The sequence below is a fragment of the Phytophthora sojae genome, assembly GCF_000149755.1.
Source record: "Phytophthora sojae unplaced genomic scaffold PHYSOscaffold_2, whole genome shotgun sequence".
In the NCBI taxonomy this organism is placed as follows: Eukaryota; Oomycota; class Peronosporomycetes; order Peronosporales; family Peronosporaceae; genus Phytophthora; species Phytophthora sojae.
The window spans coordinates 11,522,675-11,546,318 of record NW_009258116.1 but is presented as its reverse complement, the minus strand read 5'-3'; the positions used below and the strand labels follow the sequence as shown (position 1 = coordinate 11,546,318).

At 51.2% G+C, this 23,644-nt stretch overlaps 7 protein-coding genes across 7 annotated transcripts; 4 read left to right on the top strand and 3 right to left on the bottom strand.

Moving 5' to 3' along the window:
* Nucleotides 1–456: 456 nt before the first annotated feature.
* Nucleotides 457–2,812, top strand: PHYSODRAFT_345188 (hypothetical protein). Its single transcript, XM_009523470.1, has one exon. The coding sequence runs from the start codon at nt 501–503 to the stop codon at nt 2,724–2,726; it is 2,226 nt and encodes a 741-aa protein (XP_009521765.1). The 5' UTR covers nt 457–500; the 3' UTR covers nt 2,727–2,812.
* Nucleotides 2,813–2,867: 55 nt separating this feature from the next.
* PHYSODRAFT_312478 (hypothetical protein) lies at nt 2,868–4,208 on the bottom strand (the record flags this gene model as incomplete). The annotated part of the gene is made up of 1 exon (XM_009523469.1): nt 2,868–4,208. One exon carries the CDS (start codon nt 4,206–4,208, stop codon nt 2,868–2,870), a length of 1,341 nt encoding a protein of 446 aa, XP_009521764.1.
* Nucleotides 4,209–13,762: 9,554 nt separating this feature from the next.
* Nucleotides 13,763–14,461, top strand: PHYSODRAFT_484593 (hypothetical protein; the record flags this gene model as incomplete). Its single annotated transcript, XM_009523468.1, has 2 exons — nt 13,763–14,104; nt 14,180–14,461. 2 exons carry the CDS (start codon nt 13,763–13,765, stop codon nt 14,459–14,461), a joined length of 624 nt encoding a protein of 207 aa, XP_009521763.1.
* Nucleotides 14,462–14,575: 114 nt separating this feature from the next.
* PHYSODRAFT_484094 (hypothetical protein) lies at nt 14,576–17,053 on the top strand (the record flags this gene model as incomplete). The annotated part of the gene is made up of 9 exons (XM_009523467.1): nt 14,576–14,839; nt 14,932–15,021; nt 15,091–15,200; nt 15,274–15,376; nt 15,450–16,256; nt 16,343–16,415; nt 16,484–16,599; nt 16,670–16,745; nt 16,866–17,053. 9 exons carry the CDS (start codon nt 14,576–14,578, stop codon nt 17,051–17,053), a joined length of 1,827 nt encoding a protein of 608 aa, XP_009521762.1.
* A 123-nt stretch (nt 17,054–17,176) lies between these two features.
* Nucleotides 17,177–20,198, top strand: PHYSODRAFT_556037 (hypothetical protein; the record flags this gene model as incomplete). Its single annotated transcript, XM_009523466.1, has 5 exons — nt 17,177–17,746; nt 17,823–17,937; nt 18,023–18,801; nt 18,872–19,045; nt 19,119–20,198. Exons 1-5 carry the CDS (start codon nt 17,225–17,227, stop codon nt 20,196–20,198), a joined length of 2,670 nt encoding a protein of 889 aa, XP_009521761.1. The 5' UTR covers nt 17,177–17,224.
* On the bottom strand, nt 20,128–21,793 carry PHYSODRAFT_354159 (hypothetical protein). Its single transcript, XM_009523465.1, has 3 exons — nt 21,712–21,793; nt 21,465–21,642; nt 20,128–21,382 (listed from the first exon to the last, which is right to left on the bottom strand). The coding sequence occupies exons 1-3, from the start codon at nt 21,759–21,761 to the stop codon at nt 20,678–20,680; spliced, it is 933 nt and encodes a 310-aa protein (XP_009521760.1). The 5' UTR covers nt 21,762–21,793; the 3' UTR covers nt 20,128–20,677.
* A 198-nt stretch (nt 21,794–21,991) lies between these two features.
* PHYSODRAFT_312474 (hypothetical protein) lies at nt 21,992–23,586 on the bottom strand (the record flags this gene model as incomplete). The annotated part of the gene is made up of 10 exons (XM_009523464.1): nt 21,992–21,994; nt 22,034–22,106; nt 22,173–22,348; nt 22,422–22,514; nt 22,586–22,657; nt 22,742–22,785; nt 22,870–22,939; nt 23,008–23,070; nt 23,153–23,317; nt 23,413–23,586. The coding sequence occupies 10 exons, from the start codon at nt 23,584–23,586 to the stop codon at nt 21,992–21,994; spliced, it is 933 nt and encodes a 310-aa protein (XP_009521759.1).
* Nucleotides 23,587–23,644: the final 58 nt, after the last annotated feature.

Sequence of the window (23,644 nt, the reverse complement as noted above, 5' to 3'; positions counted from 1 at the left end):
GCGCTTCAGTTACAAAAAGCCAAGCAAGACCCCAGCCTACCCGTTTGTGGTATCAAAGCACCGTTCTGCACATGGCGGCGGCTGGTTTAAGTCTGTGAACTATTATATCCAGACTCTGACAGTACAGCGTAACGAATTCGAGTTAGCAGACTCCCGTATTGGTGTGTTTGTGGACACAGAGCTCTAATGCAGCAACCAAGGTATCTACTTCGCTGTGCTGACCAACTGACGGGAAATGCCGATGTTCGTGCTGTCCATTGAGACGAAACGCTGCGGTGGGTGTGCTGGCCACTGGTTTTGCTAGACGAATTCGTCTACAGAAGGCGAGCACGTATCATTAGACACTTTCTTGTCAATTATTGGCTGTATCCTGTACCACAATCCGAACAAGTTACGCCACAGAATTAGATTCCGAATAGATTCGCTTGTGCTTCACAAGCGCATCGGATCCCCCCCCCCGGGCCCACCAATTGTGCGGACACCCGAGCGTTCCATCAGCCATGAGCAGACTCAGTGCGGTGAACCTGAGTGTCGGTGTCGGCACAGCCGCAGCGCTATACATGGTCCGCCTCCGTCGTGCCGCTTATTCGAGCCTGGCGCAGCGTGTGCGCCCGCCAGTGTTGGAGAAGAGGCCAAAGATGGTTCCCTTCGGGGCTGTTGCTGGCCAGAACCGCGGCTCGAGCCCCATGAAGCCGGTATTGTACCTAGAGGACCCGTACTTCTACGTTCGAGACGATTCCCGCAAGAACGAAGAGGTGCTCGAGCATCTACGCAAGGAGAATGAGTACACGGACATCAAGACGAAGCACCTCACCAACGTCCGCGCCAACATCTACGACGAGCTGCTATCGCACGTTCAGGAGACGGATGAGGACTTCCCGTATCCGCACGGCCCCTACCTGTACTACAACCGCACGGTGAAGGGAAGCAGCTACGCTTACCACTGCCGCAAGGCCAAAACCGAAAATGCGCCGGAGGAGTTGCTGCTGGACGAGAACGAGATCGCCAAGGGCCACAACCATTGTCAGGTGGCTAGCGTATCGCCAAGTCCTGACCACCGCTATCTGGCGTACATGGTAGATTTCAGCGGCTACGAAACGTACACGGGCTACGTGAAGGATCTCCAGACCGGAGAGCTGCTGCCTGACCGGATCGAGAACATCTCGAGTCTGCGCTGGGGCCAAGATGCGTCCGTGCTCTACTACGCCACGCAGGACGAAGCCCACCGCCAGGACAAGCTTTGGCGCCATCAAATGGGAAGCAAGGATGCTGATGAGTTGCTCTACACGGAAGACGATGAAATCTATAGCGCATACTTCCAAAAAGCTCGCAGCGGGAAGTACATGTTTTTACTGTCATCCAGCAGCGAAACAAGCGAAGTGTCCTTTATCGACCTAGACAACCCGTCGAAGCCGCCGCAGCTCATCGCCAAGCGCCAGAAAGGTCTGATCTACGAAGTCGACCATTTTGCCAGCAGCTTCTACATCGTGACGAACAAGGACAAGGCAACGAACTTCAAGCTGATGAGGACGCCCGTGACATCACCGTCGCCGGAGCACTGGGTGGACGTATTCCCGTACGATGAAAACGTCAAAGTTGACGATATTGACTGCTTTAAGGATTTCATGGTCATGGAAGGTCGCCAGGGTGGGTACTCGCAGCTCTGGGTCATTGTCCCTGAGGGTGACAAGCATTCACGCCGCCAGATCACCTTCAAAGAGTCCAGCTACACTGTTTCTGGATCCGTCAACCGTGATTTTGATACCAGCAAGTACCGCTTCATCTACTCGTCGATGACCACCCCCTGGACGACGTTCGACTACGATATCAAAACCCGCGAGTCAACGTTGTTGAAAGAGAAACCTGTGCCGAATTACGACCGCTCTCTTTACAAAACGGAGCGCTTGGAAGCAAAGGCTAGCGACGGGACTATGGTGCCAATCTCCCTTGTTTACCGGTCTGATATGCGCTCGCAGGACCGCCAGCCTTTGCATCTCTACGGCTATGGCTCGTACGAAATTCCGATCGACCCCAGTTTCGTTTCATCTATTCTGCCGCTGCTGGATCGAGGTGTGATTTATGCTATCGCGCATATTCGAGGCGGTGGTGAAATGGGCCGGACATGGTACGAGGATGCGAAGTACAAGAAGAAAGTCAACACGTTCACGGACTTCATCAGCTGTGCGGAGCATCTTATTAAAGCTGGGTACACGAGCCCCAGCAAGATGACTTGTGAAGGCCGCAGTGCTGGTGGATTGCTCATGGGTGCCGTGCTGAACATGCGCCCGGACCTTTTCACGGCAGCGATTGCCGGTGTGCCATTCGTGGATGTGATGAATACCATGAGCGATGCCTCGATCCCGTTGACAACCGGAGAATGGGAGGAATGGGGAAACCCGAACGAGAAGGAGTACTTCGAGTACATGCTGAGCTACTCGCCCTACGAGAATGTGAAGCAGCAAGCGTACCCGAACATTCTGATCACGAGCGGGCTCTTCGACCCACGTGTGGCATACTGGGAGCCCACCAAGTGGGTCGCTAAGCTGCGTGATATGAAAAGCGACCAGAACGAGGTGCTGTTGAAGATGGACTTGTCGTCAGGCCACTTCAGTGCCAGCGATCGATACCACTACCTGAAGGAGAAGGCGTTCGACTTGGCGTACCTGCTGGATCACATGAAGGCGATCAAGGAAGAGGACAAGAAGGCGCCCAAATCTGCCGCATAGCTGTAGGACAGCCAACAGACCGCTCCAATGTTGGCTTGGATGTGTATGCCGAAGTGAACGCGGTCGCTTTCATGCAAAACCGCATCAAAGGCTCGTCCAAGCTGATTGAGTAATTCCATTTGAACGAAAATAAGGCGCCTCCTACTTCTTACGCTTTCGACTGTCTCCCTCTTGCAGATCTTTCTCCGTAGAAATCGCAGCCGCAGCCTTCGCCTTTGCAAACAGCTCAACCTCCTTTCGGAACGCCTTTCTTTCCTTACGCTGGGCATGCAGAATTGTCTTGGAGCAACCGTAGGCAGCTTGCGATAAGTTAAATCTCGAAAGATATAAGTGCTGCATCGCTAAGTCTTCAGAAAGCGGCGAACACACTTCACTTTTCAGCACCGTGAGCACTTGTCCGCTCGATACGCAAACTTGGATTGAGTCAGAACGGAGGTCCTGAAGAACGATTCCGCGCTGGTGTCCCATAGGTTTCGCATCTGGACGGTATGTTTTCACGATGTTGCCAACTCCAAACTTGAGCGTGTCGACGAGGTTTCGAAACTGAATAAACATCTGAGTTTGAGTGCTTGCGGCGAGAGGGGACCACATTTGTCGCGGACGCGCAGCAGGGTCCTCGCGTATCTTCCACGGAACATCGGAGCCGTCGGTGCTACTTACACATGGAGCTGCCTCTATGAAATCTGGGATGATCGCCTGATAACTTGCACCGACATTGGGTTTGGGACGGCCCAAACCGCTCCGGATTGCTTCATTTTCAACAACTTCGAGGGCCTTTTTGATGTTGCTTCGGTTCGGGTAGTACTTGTAGCGACACACAAAATACGTCTTGCCCTTTTCGCGGTACCCACGCTTGATCTCATCCTTGATGTCATTATACTCCTCAGGAGAAACGACCTGGCATACTTCAATCACTGCATCGATCGAGTTCCTGTCCTTGTGCGGCGAGAGGAACACTTCGTTCTCCAAGACGCCGCCCTTGATCAAGTCCTTCACCTCATCCTTGACGTCGTAAGGCTTATAGTACCACTGAGCCATGAAAGTGGAGACAGCACGATCATGCCGCTGCGAGGTCTGAACTGAGCTCACGAGCGCAACATACGGATCCTCCGGGTCTCCTGAATCCAGCATCACGCAGTCACCTACTTGGACGTGGACGTAGTCACCGGGCGAGTCGCTGTCGTCCGACTCTCCGTCCTTTTGTTTCTGCTTAGCGGAGGCCTTGCTGTTGCCCTTCTTGCTCTTTTTCGCTTTCGATGTGGAATCAGCTGCAGGCTTCACTTTCGCTTTACTTGCACCGCGGGTGCGGGGGCCTTCGCTTTCTGAGTCGGACGCCGCCGCCGATGCCGCTGCTGCTACTTGTTTCCTGCCTCGTGCACGCGTCACCCTCTTCGGCGATGATTCCTCGTCGGTGCTAGTCGTGTCTCCGCTCTTTGCGTCCTTGAAGTCGTCATCGGTCGAGCTGGAATGATGGTCGTCCATGGACTCGTGGAGCTCATCCGAATTGTCCGCACGCTCCTTGTTCACCATCCTTGCCACTTTGGTTCCACGCACACTCGGCTGCGTCAATCTACTAGCGACCGCCACTCAGACGACAAGGAACGTTGCACGACGCCACTGCTGACGCACACAGTCCCTCTCTGGGGCAAGGCTCAGCTCCGCCCTTCGTCTCGCGGCCAGCCCTGGCTGTCGCGCGCTGCTTTGTATTGTGCCTGCCATTGTGCCTAAAAGAAGACAGGCCATATATTTTAACCAATCACCGCACAGTACTGTGTTTTATTCAAATCGAAACGCAAGTGCGATGGTTTAATTGGAGCTGGCGGGCAGAGCGTAAATGCAAGCCAATCGTACGTCCGCACCCTTCTTCGCGCTCCTATAGTGAAAAGAAGACAAAATGTCATGCTTTTTGCGGGGTGGGAAAATCGAGGGGAGGTGCATTGCTCGGTGTTTTATTCACGCAAAGGGTTCGGCGCAGAGACAGGAGACGGTTCGAGAACCTTCCACGTGGCGCCCCCAGAGCAAGGTCCTCGAATACTGGCCCCTGCGCAAGGTGAGAAGTGTTCTCTAAATGCTGTCAGTACTGCTCATTCAGTTAGAGTTTGACCTACTCAGATAAGACCACTGCATCAATTTGCCTGTAGTAGTAGTAACACAATCAAGTCAGTTGGTTTCGGGGCAAGAACACTCATATCACGCCCCACAGTCCGCCACCGAGATAGTTCACTATACAGCACGCGTATTATGAGATGAGAGAGAGGGTAGCGAAGCCTTCGTAAGCCTGCAAGCTAAACCAGCACGAACATGTCACTCAGCAATACTTTATTTTAGGATCCCGACTCCACATCTGTTGTTGAGGGCGTTTAGCTCTTTCATTGATCGAAAGGCACTGCTTGTACGAAAAAGAACAACTTGGCACGGAAAGCAAGTATGACAGCACATTTGCAGGATTGCGTTGCGAACGAAAACGAACCGCGCTACTAAAGAGATGGGCACACATTTCTGAGAGTGGCTGGGCATAGCGCAGATAACTGTTTACGGATTTTTCGAAGTGGTCGGGAGTTCTAGTCGGCAGTTGTGGTCATCGCGGAGACCATAAGTGCCATGGTAACCTTGCATCATCTGAATATCAACAACTGTGCATTAAATGTAGCAAACCGGGGAACACCAGGGGGTTCCGCCCGGGCACATTTTTCTGATTGTGTCGTCTTCGCGGTTGCAAACAATAGGAGATCGTGAATACCCTAGGGTGGCTCAAGTACGCACTTCAGTGGGGATCCCTGAATCTTTGATGGTGTCAGAAACCTGACCCAAATACCTATACATCCCGATGGTGGAGCTTGGAGCGTCTGCATGCAGAGAATGACGAAACTACAGTTGCATGGCATACTCACAAATCTTCAGTTCTGGTAACGGGGCTCAAACCACAACAACAGAAAAAATTAGTCGGTCTTCTTGACGTGTGCCGGGTCCTTAGACAGCGGCCAGCTCGCCTCTCGCCGGCAAACGCCAACCAAGGTAAACGCTCCGGAGGGACTCCAAGATAGCGGTCTCCGTTCACAAATCCTTGTTTCCTCCACCAAAGCATGGACGGAGTGTTTGCATATCTCGCCGAGTGCAAAGGCAGCTCGACTCGGCAAACGATACTCGGGGCGTACGGAATACCGGCGCACAGTAGTGGCGAGAGTTGGTTCCTCCTCGCTTGGCGAGACACACGCTCAATCCAGACCGACGTTAATCTCTTGGCGCTGTCAGCTGAGTATTTTACAAGCGATGCCTCTCGAGCACCGACAGTAGACATTATCTGGTTCGAACAGAGACTTACCATATGCGTGTTATGGACCTAGAAAAGCTTGTCTGGTTTGCTGTTACGTCTGCGGGTATCCTCAAGAGGTGTATCCGCTATTCCTCGACTCCTATACAAATCCATAATGAAAATGCGCGGTTTTAGATCTCGGCCCCTTCCCGCCTATTTTTGCGGCTCTTCGAGCTTGGCTGCGCCGGATAAGCCGTCCGAATGGCTATGTAGACTTGATTTAGCTCGTCTGGCGGTGCCACCTACCACTTTAGCTGAGTTGGTATCGTCTTCGGCTCCTAAGCAGCTTTGATACACTATTCCACCAAATCTGGAGTTATCTACACCACACTACTGGTGCATAGAGATGGTATGGAGCACGGTATAAGCAATAAATATCGCTGGATAAGCAAACCAGCATAATTTTTACTAAGCAAGTTAATGAGCGATTACGTTGAGTTAGGATGTTTGATGGGAAACCCTATTTGATGCTTCGATGGGTTATGAACATTTGAAATCGGCAGCGTGAACGACATGTTTAGTGGGCATCGTTTCGCAGCACCCTGCGAGAGCAAAATGTGCGGTATCGTGCTGGTTAATCTTGAGGATGTTGGTGACCAAGCTAATGAATAACACAAACCTTGTGACAGGCACCAATCCATGTGCTTGGCTCATTTTACCGTAGACCACGTCGCCATCGTACGGCTACGACAAAGTACCGGGTGGTAAATAGCTTTAAATATTCCTTATTCAGTCTAAACGCATATTCAACTGCAAGGTTTATGTTCATGTGATACATCTCATGGAAGCATTTACCTCCCAAGGACACGCTGACTTATACAACCTTTCTTTTGTCTAACATGTTGCCATATACACAATGCTAAGGCCATGATAATATTGTTTTTAGTATGACCTGTATTAAGCAAAGTTGTACGTTACATAACTGCATACTTCATGCCATCAAATATATTATCCTCAAATATTCCTATCTGGACTTTTCTATAGCTCAAATACAATGGCATCTCCAATCACATATTGTCCTTGATAATCGGTTTACATACCAGCTGAGGTCTGCTCATTTCTAGTTGTGAGTGTTTGCTGTTGCTGGTAATATATTGTATATACGTATGCTCAAAACTATACATTATTTGAATCGAGTTGGGCAACTAAGGTGCGATATGGACGAAGATATTTGGTTATAGTTGTGTATAACTAAGATCTTCCTCGCAACCAGCGGTGTTTTTGCGAGAGCAGTTCTTTATATATTTACATATGAAGCATTGATGGGTGCTAGAGTGCAGCAAGGCCGTCGTGGAGTTTCTGTAGGGGTCGTGCTGTCGCTCTGTAGGGAATTCTACCGACTTCGGACTGTATCAGAAGCTTTAGTTCACGGCTATATTTTTGCCGGTTAGATCGCGATATACTGCGAGTTGGATTGTAGAAAGATGAATGTTGAAAGTGTAGATCGAAAGGTAGAGCTGGTACAAACGAAAGGCAGATTTTGACTTCTGAGATTTGCAGGTATATACCCCCACCACGTATACAGCGTGGAAGCACTGTATACTCTGGATGGAGACATCCAACAGCTACTCTACTGGTAGGACGCGGCTATAATGCGCTATCCAGGGATGTTTACCTTTGCAATCAGCGAGCGCTTCGTCGTCCCGGCAAAGAGTACTGTCATCAATGCGAAAGTCTGGCTGTTTTACGGACAGTACAGGTAGCCATTACTCAACGGCTTGTCCAGCATCCTTTTGGCTGGAGGGGGGGGGTAACAGTTCGCTTCTCGTTTAGACAGTCCGCCACTATTTTTTTTATGTGCTCTATCGCCTCGACAAACGCGTCATAGAAACGAACCAACGCCCCGCGACCAGATTATCTTGTGTTTTACTTAGATGCAGCGCGTTGTTTTGCCCTTCAATATCACTGGGTTTCTACGAATGAGTAGTGGTATCGATTTGCATTAATTCATGCCATCCTGCGTTTTTTTTCATGTGTGAGCGCACCATTTCCGAATTTTGCCAAAGGTAAATGAACCCTCCCATCCAGATATTGCGTTATTTTATTACGGCCCTAGGTGGCAGGAAAGGTCCGGATCTCGTGTTGATGCAATGGTACTGGTTAAATGTCAGAGAGAGAGAGAGAGGTTTTCCGTGAAAGCGGGGTATCGAACGCTCCAAGATGCACAGGACGCCATCAACTCCTTTGATATTGATCTGTACAAGTAGCTGTACAACTACGGCACGAATGGAAACGGCAAGTGCCTCAACACCTGAATTGTTCGCGAGAACTGCCAGAAGAAACTTCGTCTGGTACCAGTCCAGCCAACGAGCCGTTTCCGCTTGCTCTTGACGAAAAGGGTGTGCACGAGATGAAGGGAGCATCCGAGACAAAGCGAGGCATTCCGGACATTTTCAGGCGTGAAGTCACGGATCTACTGCTGGATTGCTGTCCCAAAAAGTGCCGCAAGATCCTGCTTGGCAGGTATGCACACGTCCCAGACCAACTTCAAGATATCCCCAACGGATGGACAGCTCATAACCTTCAAGGCATCCATGAAAAAGCACTCAGAAGGTGCGTTTTACAATTTATTATGTGTATATTTCTCATGACATACACTAACGATATCATGCAAGTGGCTGGGAGATAAAGATGGGCCTTCCATTGACCAAGAAAGATTTTTTCGGCGGAGTGGACTACTTGTACGGCGTTGACTTTGACCCAGAGATTGGTGCCAGCGCGTTCCAGAAGAAGGACAAAAAGCTTGGGCACGCCGCTATTGTCCTTTATGTTTTTAAGCACGACGTGAAGGACGATGAAAACTAGGAAGTCAAGTGTTTTGGGCTAGTGGTGATATCTCGGCATGCATTTCGCAACGTCGTGCACCCCCACGCGGGGCAAACAGAAGGCGATATCATTGGAGCTACCTATGACACTTACAAACTCCCTTTCGGTACGACTCAGTTTCATGTTTAATGACTTTAAACTAACAATGTGTTGTGTATTAGAAGGTTGGATCTTGGTAGCCTTTGGGACTTACACCTCGCACTACGACCGCAAGCAGTACGCAAATCAGTACGCAAAACAGTTCGTCCCATGCGCTTACATGTTTGTGAGGACGGAACACGAGCTAGGATATACTACGCTGTTTCAAACCGTGCACAAGTACGCCAAGAAGTTCTTCGACATCGACCTTAAGTTCCGCTATGGGGGCCCTGCCCACACGCAAGACATCGTAAATGCCTTCTTCGAGGTGCGGACAGACATCACCCTCCTCAACTGCTATCCGTACATGCTTCGAAAGTCTGGCAAAAAGGTCAAGCTTTAGTTGCTCACCAAGTCCACGTTCTGCAAGACGGAAACTCTGGTCAACATTTAGTACCTGAGCAAAGTGCGGGCACCTAGAGGCAGTTTCGTGCACTGACCAAGTGTTCCTTGCACACTGGCGTACGCGCGGCGAAGGTAAGTACGCGAACTGGTTCAAGTCAATATATCTGGATGGACAGTGCGGCAACTGATTTTTTACAGCTGCCGTTCCAGGATTGACGCCGTCGCAAACCGCAGTGGATGCTCACCACAAGGTGATCAAGACAACGTGCTTCAGTGCTAAACGACACGATCCCCACAATTTTATTCTACCATGAATCCCTAGCAAAAGGGCAATCACTTCTTCGTGAAAGCTCCTGCTACGAAGGAAGTGATCAGCGTTCTCCTCAATTCGAAAAAAAAATCATTGTGTCCGGGATGAATATTCATGGCACACCACTCATTCGGAAGCGAGCACTACAGCACTTGACAATGCAAGCTCCATCATTACCTTGTAATGTGTATTTGTTAATGTGAGGTCCTATAGCTATCTCAATACATTGCGCGGAAAGCTACGACATCAATGTGCACAAGGTACAGCTGTATTACCTGTCAACGCACCAAATCGTTGTGCGCCATTGCGCCCAAGTTTTTTTTGTTCGTAATCCTATGCATGTGTGTTCATATGCTTAGGCACGTAGCGTGCTGGATCCCAGGCGCCAGGCACTCTCGCGCGCGCCTGGCACCAACCGTCAAGCGACGTTGCACGTGGGCTTCTTGTGGCGGCGGAGGCTGCGGCGCTGCGATTCCTGCCTCCTCGCCACCAGGCACGCTTCTCTGAGCATGTCGGTTGCCGGTGTACCCGCTTGCGTGCGCAGTAGCAGACATCATAGAAACATTTATTGTACCCATGAGCCTCAACCCTACACGCCGCCTTTTGGCGGCGATAGATTTTCTTCTTTAGCGTTGCTAGATATCAGATGACTAACGAGGAAAAACCTCATTCAACATCTCAAATAATCGTTGAATCAGCTCGTAGTGACGTCCTGCTGAAAAGGGTGGTAACGTTGCCGTTGATAGAATAGTGAACGTACTTATTGTTAGATCAATTGCATCACTAGACGCGGGGAATCCTTGAGAGTGGTCAATCGTGATGAAATTATGAAAGCCACGCACCTTGGTACGATGTTGACTGGCGCACTGCGACCGATTGGTGCTTCGTCCGAAAAACAAATAATATGGGCTCTCTTACAGGGCCAGCTGTCAGCATTTGACGCTAATAGGGTCACTGATTTATAACTATTTTGCGTAACGTTTGGCTAAGTTATTAAGGAATTTGGCAGTTCATATGTAAATTGTGCTTTCATAATATATATATATATAAATATATACGTACTCACGACTCACATAGCTCCTACCGTTGTGATATTGTTAATTCCGTTGAAATTTTCCAAATCGGGCCGATTTCGAAAATCGACCAATACAAATTCAAGTACAGATCGAAACCGCTCCAAACAAGAATGCCATATGTAAATCGTACTTAATCGAGTTCCAATAGACAATCCAAGTGGCCGGGGCGATTGGGGAGCGATTTGGCTCGGGCGATTGCAATCGGCCGGTTCGGAAATTTTGAGTAGAACCCACACTACAATGTCGCGTAGTGTGCGGTGTCATGTCCTATGGTAATATGTCACGTGGGTATTATGATATTGTGTTCTCTATGGAGCGGAATTCAACTCGCCTCAAAAACGTATTTCACGTAATAAACGTCCATTTCCAAGCAACTGTGCATGCGAATTTTAGTTTTAGAGGAATGTAAAATTAACACGCTTGCAGGGTATATTTAGCACGAGAAGCCATGAAGTATATGTGACCTCAGGGTACTTTTTCACAAGTGGACAGCGACGGGGCTATTCCAGCAGCTAATTTCAGGCCAACCACAGCCAACCATATGCTGTAGCTCGTTCATTGGTCATAATCATGGCTAACGAGTGTCCAATCAAAATCCACTTGTGCTGTGCCACTCGCTAGCATAGCCCTAAGCTTAGCACAGAATGGTTTGATTGAATGGACGCCCGCGAGCGCTGCTCTGAACAACTGTGGACGCATGTCTATATCTGTATCTGTATGCTTATATTCTCTAAGCGGATAGCTTAGAACCAGCATCATTTGTTGTCAGACCATCAGTTTAATACATTCGGTACTTTTTAATATGAACTAGAGTATCCAAAATCTCATGATATTACCGGTACTTAAGTATAAAGCAGCGAAGCGGGGGGGGTTGGATTTGAAATGCACGGTTTAATTCACACGCCACCATTACGATGCATACTGTGCGAACTTCGGCGCTGTGCGACGTAGGTACAGAAGAGACATTGAGTGATACGTGGCCATGGTGGTGCACTTTAACCCTAAAAGTGCCCGATTAAATGGGCGTGATGTTTGCTGCAGCAAGAACCTAACTAGAGCAATATGAACGCATAACAAAGCGAAATTAGCGCCTTCAAGCCAATTTGCATCGCGTACTTCATAACTGCGGTGACGTGTAAACTGCTCGTTCGTAAATAGAGATATCTTAAGAGGTGCGGTTCGCGAAAAACTCTCGTTGGATGACATCATACTGAGTTGTAACAACTCACGCACCATGGAGTAGACCTTGACAGTTTTTCTTTCTGGTCGTGGAGCGAGCAGAAAAAAGTTAATAACAGAAATAACGATAACAATATCAGTAGCAAAGCTATTATTTAATAGCGGTTGCAGTAGCGGTGGCATTGACAGTAGGGCAGTTGCAGTGGTAGCGGGCAGTGATCTTGACGCAGGCGAACAATTCCAATAGCATTTTACTGAATTGTAAATATTAATACTTCGTATTGATATTACTTACGCAGCAAACAAGTTACATATATTATTTAGAAAAGAGGAGAGTGATATACAAAGTCTAGACGACCGATAAGAAGTTAAGATCATCGGTAATGCTTGTGGGGACGGCGATGTTCAGACGGCATCTACTTGTAAATTTAGCTTGCGCAAGCCATGAGATGCCCAGTGATATTATGCAGCAATATATAATAGAAACATGAAGTAGATTTTGGCAGTCTTTCTCCGGCGTGAAGAAGAAAGCAGGGGAAATATCATTGCAATGTCATTATCAATGCTGATATCGTAGTTGTAGCGTAAATAACAGCGGTAACCGCAGTGGCAGCAGATACTAAACAGTCGCAGAAGCGATAGCAGGAGATATGAACTAGCAACATCAATGACAGCATTACTATGATATTATTAGCAATAGTGAAATAGTAGTTTTAGTAGCTGTAGTTGCAGTAGGGATAAGCAGTAACAGTACCCAGAAGTAGCGCTCGCCACAGTTAGCAATACCAAAAGCAATTTCTTTAACAATAGTGGAATGTCAGTAGTATAGCAATAGAAGTAGTGATGGGGTAGCAGTAGCAGTAGCAGCGGTAGAGGCAGTGACAGTGTCAGTGACTGAAGCAGTGGCAGTAGCTGTGACAGTAGCAGCCGCAGTAGCTGGCGGCGACAGTGGCAGTTGCAATCAATACCAATAGCAACATGATGATGCTGCCGACATCAATTATAACCGTGTTTGAGACCAACCGCCGGAGATGCTCTTAGAGCATCTCTAGTATGAGAATTAAAATATCTAGTGCAGTCATATGAAGCGTTACATGCATAGTACTCACCAAAATAGTGGTGATAATGGTAATAAATATAACAAGTGCATGTCCTAGCCGTTATAGTAGCAAAAAGCGCAAAACTGTTCGGTGCGTTTGCCTTCGCTTAGAGACCTGTTCTGGGGAGTTTCAAACAAGTTTTTTTCAGCGGTTACACGTTTCGTGATTTTTCGCAGGCAAGCGTTCTGTGACACGACCGTCCTGATGGCCCAGGGCGACGCTGAGCATGGCCCTGCGACGTTAACATCGCCCATGTTTTAAACTAATTGCAACAAGTGTTTTAAACAGCGCATCAGTCGCGCGCCGTAGCTTTTCGTATTGTATCTTTCTTGAGTTGCTTCACATGCCAGGCACCTCCCACTGACACGGCGCGAGACATGGAGTTCGACACTGTTATCGAGAAGACCGACAAGGGCTTTGGCATATACTTCGCCAAGGTGGCCGCTTCGGACGGCGCGGGTCATGATTTGGTGGTGGACGGGTTTGTGGAGGGGTCGGAGGGCGTGGGCGACGGGCACGACGTTCCAAACAAGCAGGCTCTGGGATCTCTGCAACTAGGTGATTGGCTTGTCGGGGTGAACGGAGAAGATTGCCGACACAAGGAAGTAGCTGTGGTTGTTGACCTCTTGCGCGCCGCAAGTGTAGGCCCCAACACGCTGTCTTTCTTGCGGCGTGCTCCTGACGATGTCAAGCAAGAACACAACAACGACACCGTTACAGAAGCTACTGCGACTCAGAAACGAGGTCTAATGGGGGCACTCCTCAAGGTCAAGTCCAAGATACAAGCAGAAATCGATGGCGGCGAAGACGAGCTGCTCCGCGAGCAGCTAGAAGACGAGCGATTCGAAAGGCAGTGGCTGGAGGAGTTCGAGGTGCTCAAGAAGATGTATGAAACGAAGTGGGAGACGTGCACGTACACGGCGGACGAGTTCTGTGGGCTGTTGTACCGCTCCAGTGATGCTCGTCAAAAGGAATCTCTGTTGCAGCAGTATCCAACGCTCATGGAGGCATGGAAGGATGCTGGGGCCTCTTCCAATTCATCGAGAGTGATTCCAGAATGGCCTGCGGCAAGACTCCTCTACGATAACTCCGTACACTATGATTCTGCCGGGCAGACTGACTTGAGCGCCCTCCCTCGCTCAATATACTGCTCGCAGTCACTACAGAGAGCTATGGAGTGTCTGCGAGCACAGTTCATGTGGCGGTCAGATGATCTACGCGCGTTGAGTCGCCGTCTTGACGCAGATGGGATCTCCTCCTGCTCAGCGCTCCTCGAGGTGTTGGATCGCCGCAGCGCCTACTTCGAGCGCAATTTCCAGTCGAAGGAGTATCCACGGCTATCTAAAGCGATTCTACGCGCTCTGCGTGAGAACGTCGAGAATGAAATCGTCTCTTCGTCGAGTTTCCTGTCCTCGGATCTATCTCAGCGCGGTGTGTCTTCGGCTTGAACTTCATTCACACCTGGTTCATTAATAATAATCGAGTCAGAAAAAAAACTTGCGTTTTGTAGCCATTTCAAAGATCGTAGCCATCAACTATCATTTTCGGATTTTGACCCAAGCATGGACGTATGGGGCAGCCAGAGCGCGACTGGGGAGCAATCAGTGGGCGAGGAGGAGGACTGGGAGCTCGCCGAGAGCGGGAAGGATGCGCTCATCGTGCTGCTCGACGTACGTAAGGTCATGTTCACCCCGTATCCGCACGCTGACGAGGCGAAGGCTCCGTCCACGTGGTTCCACGCGGTTGTGGAGCTGGTGATCAAGCTGCTCAAGTCCAAAGTAGTCGCGAACGACAACTCCCAATTAAGCGTTGTCTTCTTTGGGACGGTATGTGGACGCGTAGTTTGGTAGTACGAATCTAGCATGCACGTTACGGATAATGAATTAACCGTCTTGCTGCTGGTTTGTGCCTCGTGCAGAATAAGCGCGGAGAAGCAGGCACGCTGGAGCAAGTCTATGAGCTTCAGCCATTAGGCTATCCGTCAGCACAGCGGATCAAGGACTTACAGGTTTAATATGCAGCCGTCCTGTTTTATTAATTATTGATTTAACCGTGACTTTGCTGTGCGTATCCCTAGGCGCTGCTTGAAGCAGACGTACAAGCAGAATACGAGTCCATGGAGAACTCAGACAAGCTCTCATTTAGCAATGCGCTGTGGCAATGTGGGATCTCGTTTTCCAACGCGAAGTATGTTGCTCATATGGTGCTGCAGACATATTGATGCGTTTTCTAACGTACATTCCGTGCTACTGTTTGATAGCTTGAAGAAGAAAGACTCGCAGCGCATCTGGATTTTCACGAATGATGACAGTCCGCAGGGCCCAGATGGAGAAGAAGTTGGGCGGATCCAGAAGCAAGTTCAGGTATCTTTGGACATTCACAAATAATTGTTATTCCACGGTTCTCTGAGCGCTTTTCGTGGTTCGTGTGCGACAGAACCACACGGAGCTAAAGCGAACGTTGAACCTATTCTACATCACCCCGCCAGGGAAAGAAAGTTTCGACCTGTCCAAGTTCTACGGTTGCAGCTTCAAAGATTTCTCGGCCGATGCAAACGAAGAAGTTGTTGAAAACGAAGCGTCTTATCAGCCAGCTTTTCCTGTCGGCTCTCTGGATGATCTGATGGACGGGTCGCTGCGTAAGCGTTTCCGTAAGCGCCGACTGACGGCGTTCCCTCTCCACATCACGAAGGGTGTGTCGATTGGGGTGGAGCTTTACGCGTTGGTAGTTGTGCAGCGCAAGAACACCCCTGTGGCCCTTGATGCAAGCACGAACACCCCGCTGAAAACAGAGACGAAGTGGCTTTGTGAAGACACTGGAGCCTACCTCACTCCCGATCAGATCAAAAAGTACATCGACTACGGAGGCAAGCGCGTGTACTTCACACGGGACGACGTTGTGGAAATTAAGCACTACGATGCTCCAGGACTTCAGCTGATCTGCTTTAAGCCGTTGAGCTCTCTCAAGTGGAACGAAAACATCCGCTCCCCGTACTTTGTGTACCCTTGCGACGGCTACATCGAAGGAAGCTCCACGGCCTTTATGGCGATCCTGAACTCAATGGTTCGAAAGAATAAGTTCGCCTTGGCGAGATTGATTGCGCGGAAAACAAGTGAACCTCGCCTCGTGGCACTCGTCCCCCAAGAGGAAGAGAATGACGAGATGGGTCAAGTGCAACCGTCAGGACTCAATGTCATTTTCTTGCCATACCTGGATGACATTCGAGACATTCCTGTCGATCCCGTCACGAACGGTAAGTCCCAGAGGAACTTGTTGAGCGCGTCACTGCCGCTAACTAGTTCTCGTTCGTATCTGCTACAGTTAATCAGGAAAAGATTGACGCTGCGAAGCACTTGATTTCGACGCTGAAGTTGACGGAAGCACCTAGTTTCGAGAACCCAGGTACGTTTCAACAGTATCACTGATGCTGGAGTGACCATCAAGTAAACGCTTTCTATCTGAAATGCTAGAGCTGCAAAAGCACTATGCTGCCATTCAAGCGCTTGCCCTGGACGAGGAAGTGCTGCAATTCGACGAAGCGAAAGACACCACCCTGCCCGATGCCGAGGGGTTTGGCCAGGACGAAGTCAAGGTAAGAGCGAAGGGTGCGAATTGCGCTGTGAACACCTAGGCTGAACTATGTGTATGATCTCTAGGACGCTATCACAGCCTTCCGAGAAGTCTGCGGTGGAGAGCTGATTGACGCGTCCACCAACGCTAAGCGCAAGGTCAGTCATCTGCGTTTGCTTGTCCTAGTAAAGCAATACTGCTAAACTAACGGGTGTGTTTTCTCTGGGCACCAGTCCTCGGCTTCAGGAGGGCGCAAGACGACGACCAAGAAGTCTGCGAAAGCGAAAGCAGGCAAACCTGAAGCGGGGGAGACGTTCGACAAGGAGGAGTGGGCCGCGCTGGTCGCCTCCAACGCCATCCAAAAGAAGACCATCCCTCAACTCAAGGCGTTCCTGCATGCGCACGGCCTCGCAGCGGTCGGGCGGAAGGCCGACCTGGTTGACGCCGTGAAGCGCTTCATGGAGGCGTGAAGTTGCTCTTTAACCTCTCTCGTTTGATAAGCCTTCACACGTCGCAGGAAAATCAGACTTTTTTCTTTTTGACCAATCCTGGCGCTTATAGCTTTTTCTTCCACTCGATTAGCCAAAGCACGCACACGTGGGCGCGCACTGAGCAAAGCGAAGGCGAGGGGAGGAGGCGAGATGAACTTCCTCAAGACGCTCGGGGGCCTCGTGGGCTCGAGCGCCACGGGCGGGCTGCCGTACTCGATGGACACCCCGTCGATGGACGGGAACGTGGCGGCAGGCGGCGCCGCGGGGGAGAGCGTCGTGTTCGAGGGGCTGCCGGACTTCGTTCTGTACTCGGGCAAGAGCAAGCAGGACCCGTCGCACGCCGTGTCCATCTTCAAGTCCCGGCAGCCAGCGGGGCAGCTCACGCAGAACGCCCTGCGCCGCATCAAGACGCTGCGCCACCCCAACATCCTGGCCTACTTGGACGGCACTGAGATCCCCAACAACGGGCCCGTGATCATCGTCACGGAGCATGTCATGCCGCTGTCAGAGTTTCTCACGGCGCTGCGTATGGAGTACGGCGCCAACAGCGAGGAGTTTACCATGTGTGTATCCTGGGGCTTGCGCAGCATTCTGAGAGCGCTGCAGTTCATCACCGTCGACTGCAAACTCATGCACGGTCGCCTCACGCCGCAGAGTATCTTCGTGACCAAGGTGCGAATCAATACTCGCTGTACGTTATTTTTCCTAATATTTCGGCTTTGCTCTAAACTGTTGAACGTATTGACAGGGTGGCGACTGGAAGCTGGGTGGGTTTGAGCTGACGGCCGAGGTAACGAGCGATGGACCGTCTTATATTTACACGGCTTTCCAGCAATACGCAGACATCAACTACAAGTCACCAGGTGTGTATCCGATGTTGCGATCATGTCGGAACGTAGTGGTAATCTAATCGCCGTTATTTATGATTGCGATGGTGTGTTGTTTCAGAATGCCAGCGCTCCGATTGGAAGGCAGTCGCAACAGGGCCATCGCATGGAGTGGATATTTGGGCATTCGCTTGCCTTATGTACTACGTCTTCAACGATGGCCAATTTCGGTCTAGTGACGTATCGACGGCCGCAAATATCCCGCCAGCAATCCGAACACAGTTCCGTAAGGCTATTGACGATAATGCTGCGCGGCGGCCAAATCCACAGAAGATGCTCAGCTGCAGCTACTTTGACACGCCGTTTATTAAACGGATGGATTTCCTGGAGAACCTTGCTGTCAAGGATTCGGATGAAAAAGTCGCGTTCTACAAAGAACTCTGTGCCAACCTGGAGACGTTGCCGCGGTGCTTTGGTGTACACAAAATTTTACCAGCATTGAAGCAAGTGGTGGAGTTCGGAGCAGCGACTGGAACTAAAAACGGCCCTGTGAAGCTTGACCCCTCCGCCAGCCACATGCTTCCGGCCATGGTGCAGATTGGTAGCTCGCTGTCTGCTGAAGAGTTCAAGGCGGAGGTGCTCCCTATTATCATCAAGCTGTTCAGTTGTAACGACCGTGCTGTCCGCGTGCAGCTTTTGCAGATGATGGAGAAATTTGCGGTCCACTTCGACGCAAAACTCGTCAACAGCTCCGTTGTCTTTGACAATCTCTGTAGTGGTTTCACTGATGCGGCTCCAGTCTTACGTGAGCTCACTGTCAAATCGATGCTGCATATTGCGGACAAGTTGTCGGACAGTAATCTCAACAACCGTGTGATGAAGTATTTCGCGAAGCTTCAGGTACGTAGATTGCGACAACTGTTGTTCAAAACTTGGTCTGCTTACCCTTTGTTGATGTATGTGAAAACAGTCTGACCCTGAACCAGCCATCCGCACCAACACTACGATTTGTCTAGGAAAGATCGCTAGCAAACTCAATGATGCTACAAGGCCCAAGGTACTTTTTCCAGCGTTCGCGAAAGCTCTTCGAGACCCGTTCCCACATGCACGTCTTGCTGGACTCCGCTCAATGACTGCGTGTCAAGTAAGTAGCTTTGCGTAAAGCCTTTTGCTCTGTACTCGCATCTGGCTAACGCAACGTGTGTCCAAACACATAGGAATACTTCACGCCACAGGGCATGGCTGGGAGTATTGTCCCAGCAATCGCTCCTCTCCTTCTTGACGTTTCAATTACTGTTCGAGATCAGGCGAAAGTTTCGATGGATCTCTTTATGAAGAAGGTCATGGATGAAGCAGCTCAGATGAAGATTAGGGAGGAGCTAGAAGCCAAGGAACGTGAGCTGAAGCGCGCTTCAGGAGAAGACGAGCATGTGGGCGGAACTGGCGCTGCTGGAGTCACTCCACCGTCGTCAAATGGTGCTCACAGTTCGGGCGGATATGCGTCATCGCTTACTGCGTGGGCCTCTTCGGCTGTGGCTTCGAACGTGAACAAGCTGGTTGGATCAGGTGGGTCATCCTCCGCGCTCTCTGCGTCAGGGGCTTCAGCTGCTGCTTCTTCGTCGCGAACTTCCTCCTTTTCGAGTAGCACAAACCAGAACAGTGCGTTCAGTTCGACAACTGCCTCATTATCGAAGCACAACAGGTCCAACGCGTTTCCAGCAGATGACCTAACGGCTGAAGAAGGTTGGGGTGATGATGACGACTTGGACGGACTCGACAGTCCTAAGCGCACAAGTTCGGGTTTTGGCTCGTCGTTATCGGTGAACCGAGGGGCTACTTCGTCGTTCACGTCTCCGGCAGCATCTTCCTTATCTACGTCGTTGTCGTCATCGTCTTCATCGGTGAAGTTAAATGTGTCTCGCAACTCAGGTTCGGGTTTGGCAACTTCAGCCAAGGATACCACATCTGCAACGTCTACCTTCGCGATGAGCAGCGACAACGCGTGGGATGACAACTGGGGTGGCGATGATGATCTTGATCTCGACGTGTCGGCGCCTAAGGCCACCGGCCTTAACGCAAGTTCCCAAAAGAGTTCCAGTGGACTGAATACCTCATCTTTCATGACCAACCAGACCGCACCAGGCTCGTACGGTGGGCTAGCTTCGAGCCGAAAAACAGCCAGCGAGCGTCGCGCAGAGGCTCAAGCAAAGGCAAAGGCAAAGCATGAGCCCCTAGGTGCGATGAAGCTGTCATCAACGGCTGGTGCCAAGGCGGACGACTGGAATTGGGATTTCTAGAATGGAAATCGGCCTGGCACGGATGCCGCCACTCATGGCCAAACAGTAGCTGGTAGACACATTCGCGTGTTTCTAACTAATGCTGTCAGTCACCTTACTCATGTATCCTCCCCTCAATCTCCTCCCACGCGTAGTACCCTTGCTTGGGCCCCCATGGCATAACTCTACTTGGTCTTCTCCGAGTCCGTCGTCACCGGCTTGATCTTGAAAAGGAAGATGTTCAGGAAGTCGCAGATGTCCTTCACGACGCCGGAAACAAAGTGCAGGTACACCAGCACGATGAAGACCACGTACAGCGACGACGCCAAAATCGTCGGAATCAGTGGTTTTGAAAGCAGTCCCACGGCGGGTCCGTACGCATTGAAGATCACGAAGCCGAACGGGATAATGACACGTAGCTGCGGGGTGAACGGGACCTTGCACATGTGGCTAACGATCATTCGCGTCTACAATAGCACACCACAAACAGTGAGAAAACCTTACAAAAAGAGGCAACCGTTGCAATCACGTACCGAGAAGAACACGTAGCCGATGCCAATTGGGAAGAGGAACAGGACCGGGTACTTTTCGTAGTTCGCAGCATCAGGGCCGCAGATCCAAAGCGATCCCAGCACCAGTAAGATACCGATGGGGATCAGCTGGAACAGCGCAAGCGGCTTCGAGATCTGCTTATTGCCCAGTTCGTCACGCGGGATGGCGTCGGGAGCCGCGCGCAGCACGTTGGAGATGTTGCCGTACGCCAGCAACACGTTACTCGCCACAAGCGCACCAATGAGCACGTCCGTCATGGTCAGTGAGAACGGCGTTTCAAATGGGAGATCCGCCGTCCAGAAGCCCGCGCCAAAGAACGCGGCCGCCAAGTGGACTGCCACCAAAGTGAGCTGGCCCTCCGTGACGCCGTAGAAGCCGTTGCCGCAGCTCATGACGCCCGTGTGGTACTCCTCCCACTGCGCCAGGTAGAACGCGATGGACACCGACGACAGCGCAATGTACGGACGCAGGCCAACGCCCACCTGGCACGTGGCAGCAGCGCTCAGCACGTTGAAGACAGTGCACACCGCGTCACACCCGTGATCGAACAGTTGGCCCAGCGGGGACGAAGCCCCCGTGCGGCGGGCCTGCTTGCCGTCCAGCGCGTCCATCGTCTGGTAGAAGAACAGACCCAGCGCCGACAAGATGTAGACCTGAGCACAGCAAGGGGGCACTTCAGTCAGTTGTTGCAATTTCAAACTTTGGATCTAGCCTGGAGCTGGCAGCCACACGCACCCAGGTAGGGCAGATCTCCGAGAAGTGCGGCGCGTAGTAGAGCTGCACCACCGTCGTGAACATCATGACGACCGTGCCGATCATGGTCACGAGGTTGGGCGCCATCCAGACGGGCAGCAACTGTACCGAGTACGTCCAGAAGTAGTTCAACACATTGTCCAGGTACGTGTACGAGCCCCTGCAGCGAGCACAGCAGAGCAAGAGTCAGCCTCGTCGACGTCCCTCGCGAGTGCAGCGCCCCACTCACGCCTTGTATTTGTAGGCGGCGATGCCCTCCAGCGCCTTCTTCCCCAGCATTGTAGCTCTCAAGTTGTGCGCTCGCTCGTCGGCCTCTGCCACGCACGCCCGCTCGCCTTGTTCTCAAATGAACAACTGATGGACCAGCTGTCGCATTTGTGAAGTACGGTACATAAGTATCGTTCTGGGCGATCGTGGTACAGTTGCAGCACTCAAGTTTCCTTAACCCAGTATAATATTACATGTAATTAGGCACGCGCTCACTGTAACATCGCTCTATTACTTTGGCGTTACTCCAAGAAGCCGTCCGCACAAGCAGACTCGGTCAGAACTTGGCGAATCCCATCTCCCAGCTCCATCAGACCCTCGTTCGTCTGCGCCGAGACGGAAAAACACGACCCCAACCTGCATCAAGACCGGCGAGTAAGCATGAAGACACGAAGAGAGTTGAAAACAGGCAGAAACTCGTACCTGTCCTTGAGCGATGCTGCGTCGTCCGAAGGCTGGTCAATCTTCGAGATGATGTCGATCCACTTGTGCTCTGGGCGAGCTGCTGCCACGCGGTGGCGAAGTTCGTCGCGCAGCAGAATTTGGTCCGCTGTCGGCGTTCCAGATGACCCCGTTGGATCAAACACAAAGCCAATCGACTGCAACGCGTCGGGTAAATCCAGGGTCAGAGCATTGCGAAATCGCATGGGTAATTAAAGTAGCGTGACGTACGGCCTGCGTCTTCTCCATCATGGCGATTGCTAACTTTTCAATAGCATTACGGCTTTCGTCCGGTCGGAAGATCAATCCAGGAGTATCCGCAATCTGCAACAAGGTGTCAGCGTGGTGTGAGTACAGTACACGGTGGTGGACACGCCGAGCATGGCTAGCATTACCTGGTACGAGATGCCTTCAACAAAAATGTGGCCCATGGTGATTCCGCGCGTCGTGAAAGGATAGTTAGCCACCTACCGGCAAAACGATCAAAAGTCGTCATCAGTTTGCAACGAACTGTCGGAACGAGCTCGGGTAGCCAAGTAACGCGTATCTACCTCGGGTGAAGCAGTCGACAGAGCGCGGACTAGCGAGGATTTTCCTATGGGCAACACAACAAACGAACGCACACCGTATGTGAATGAATAGGAGCCGCGAGTGCATATGACGCAGATAACCAGCGTACCAACGTTGGGGGCTCCAACAAACGCAAAAATCGGTTTGTCAAGATCCACGTGCGGGAGGCCGCGAAGAGCCTTTCAGGATAAACAGCAACAAGCGTCAGTACGTATTCGGCGCTTTGTGTGTTTGCGACTTCCATCACCTTCGCCATGTTCGCCGCATCTCGCAGCGTCCCCGCGCTGTCGTCAACAATCTTCTTGAGCTCCTGCATTGCATCGTTCCCCAGCAATAATAACTCATGAGCAACAGCCCCATAGCCTCAGTGCAACCTGCAATCCCGTCCGTACCTCAATGCAGCGCAGGCCGCAGTCCACCGCCTCTTGCTTCGTGCGCAGCTCCTGGCACTCGCGCTCGTACTGCTTGCCAGTGTTGTGCAGCGACGCGTACACTCGCCGCAGCTTCTGCAGGTGGTTCTCGTAGGTCCCTTTGCCCAACGTGAGCATCACCACTTCCTGTCAGTTAGCAGCAGCAGCAGCAGCAGAGTCATGGTGAGATAAGTTGCCTCATCGAGCTACTCCACTCCACTCCTTCCTCCTCCATGACGTACCCTCTCGAACGGGTGCATGCGCTTGAGCGCCGGGAAGTCCAGCGAGGCCTGTCGCGTGACGCTCGAGAGTTTGCTCAGCTGCATGTTGATAACGCGCGACGTGTGGTTCTTGGCGCGCTTGATGGGGTCCACGATGTGGTGGCTCTCGCGCACAGGCGCCCGCCAGAACTTCATCTCCTGGATCTCCGACGCCGTGCGGACGTACGGCAGCCTGCAATGCCATAACAGCGAG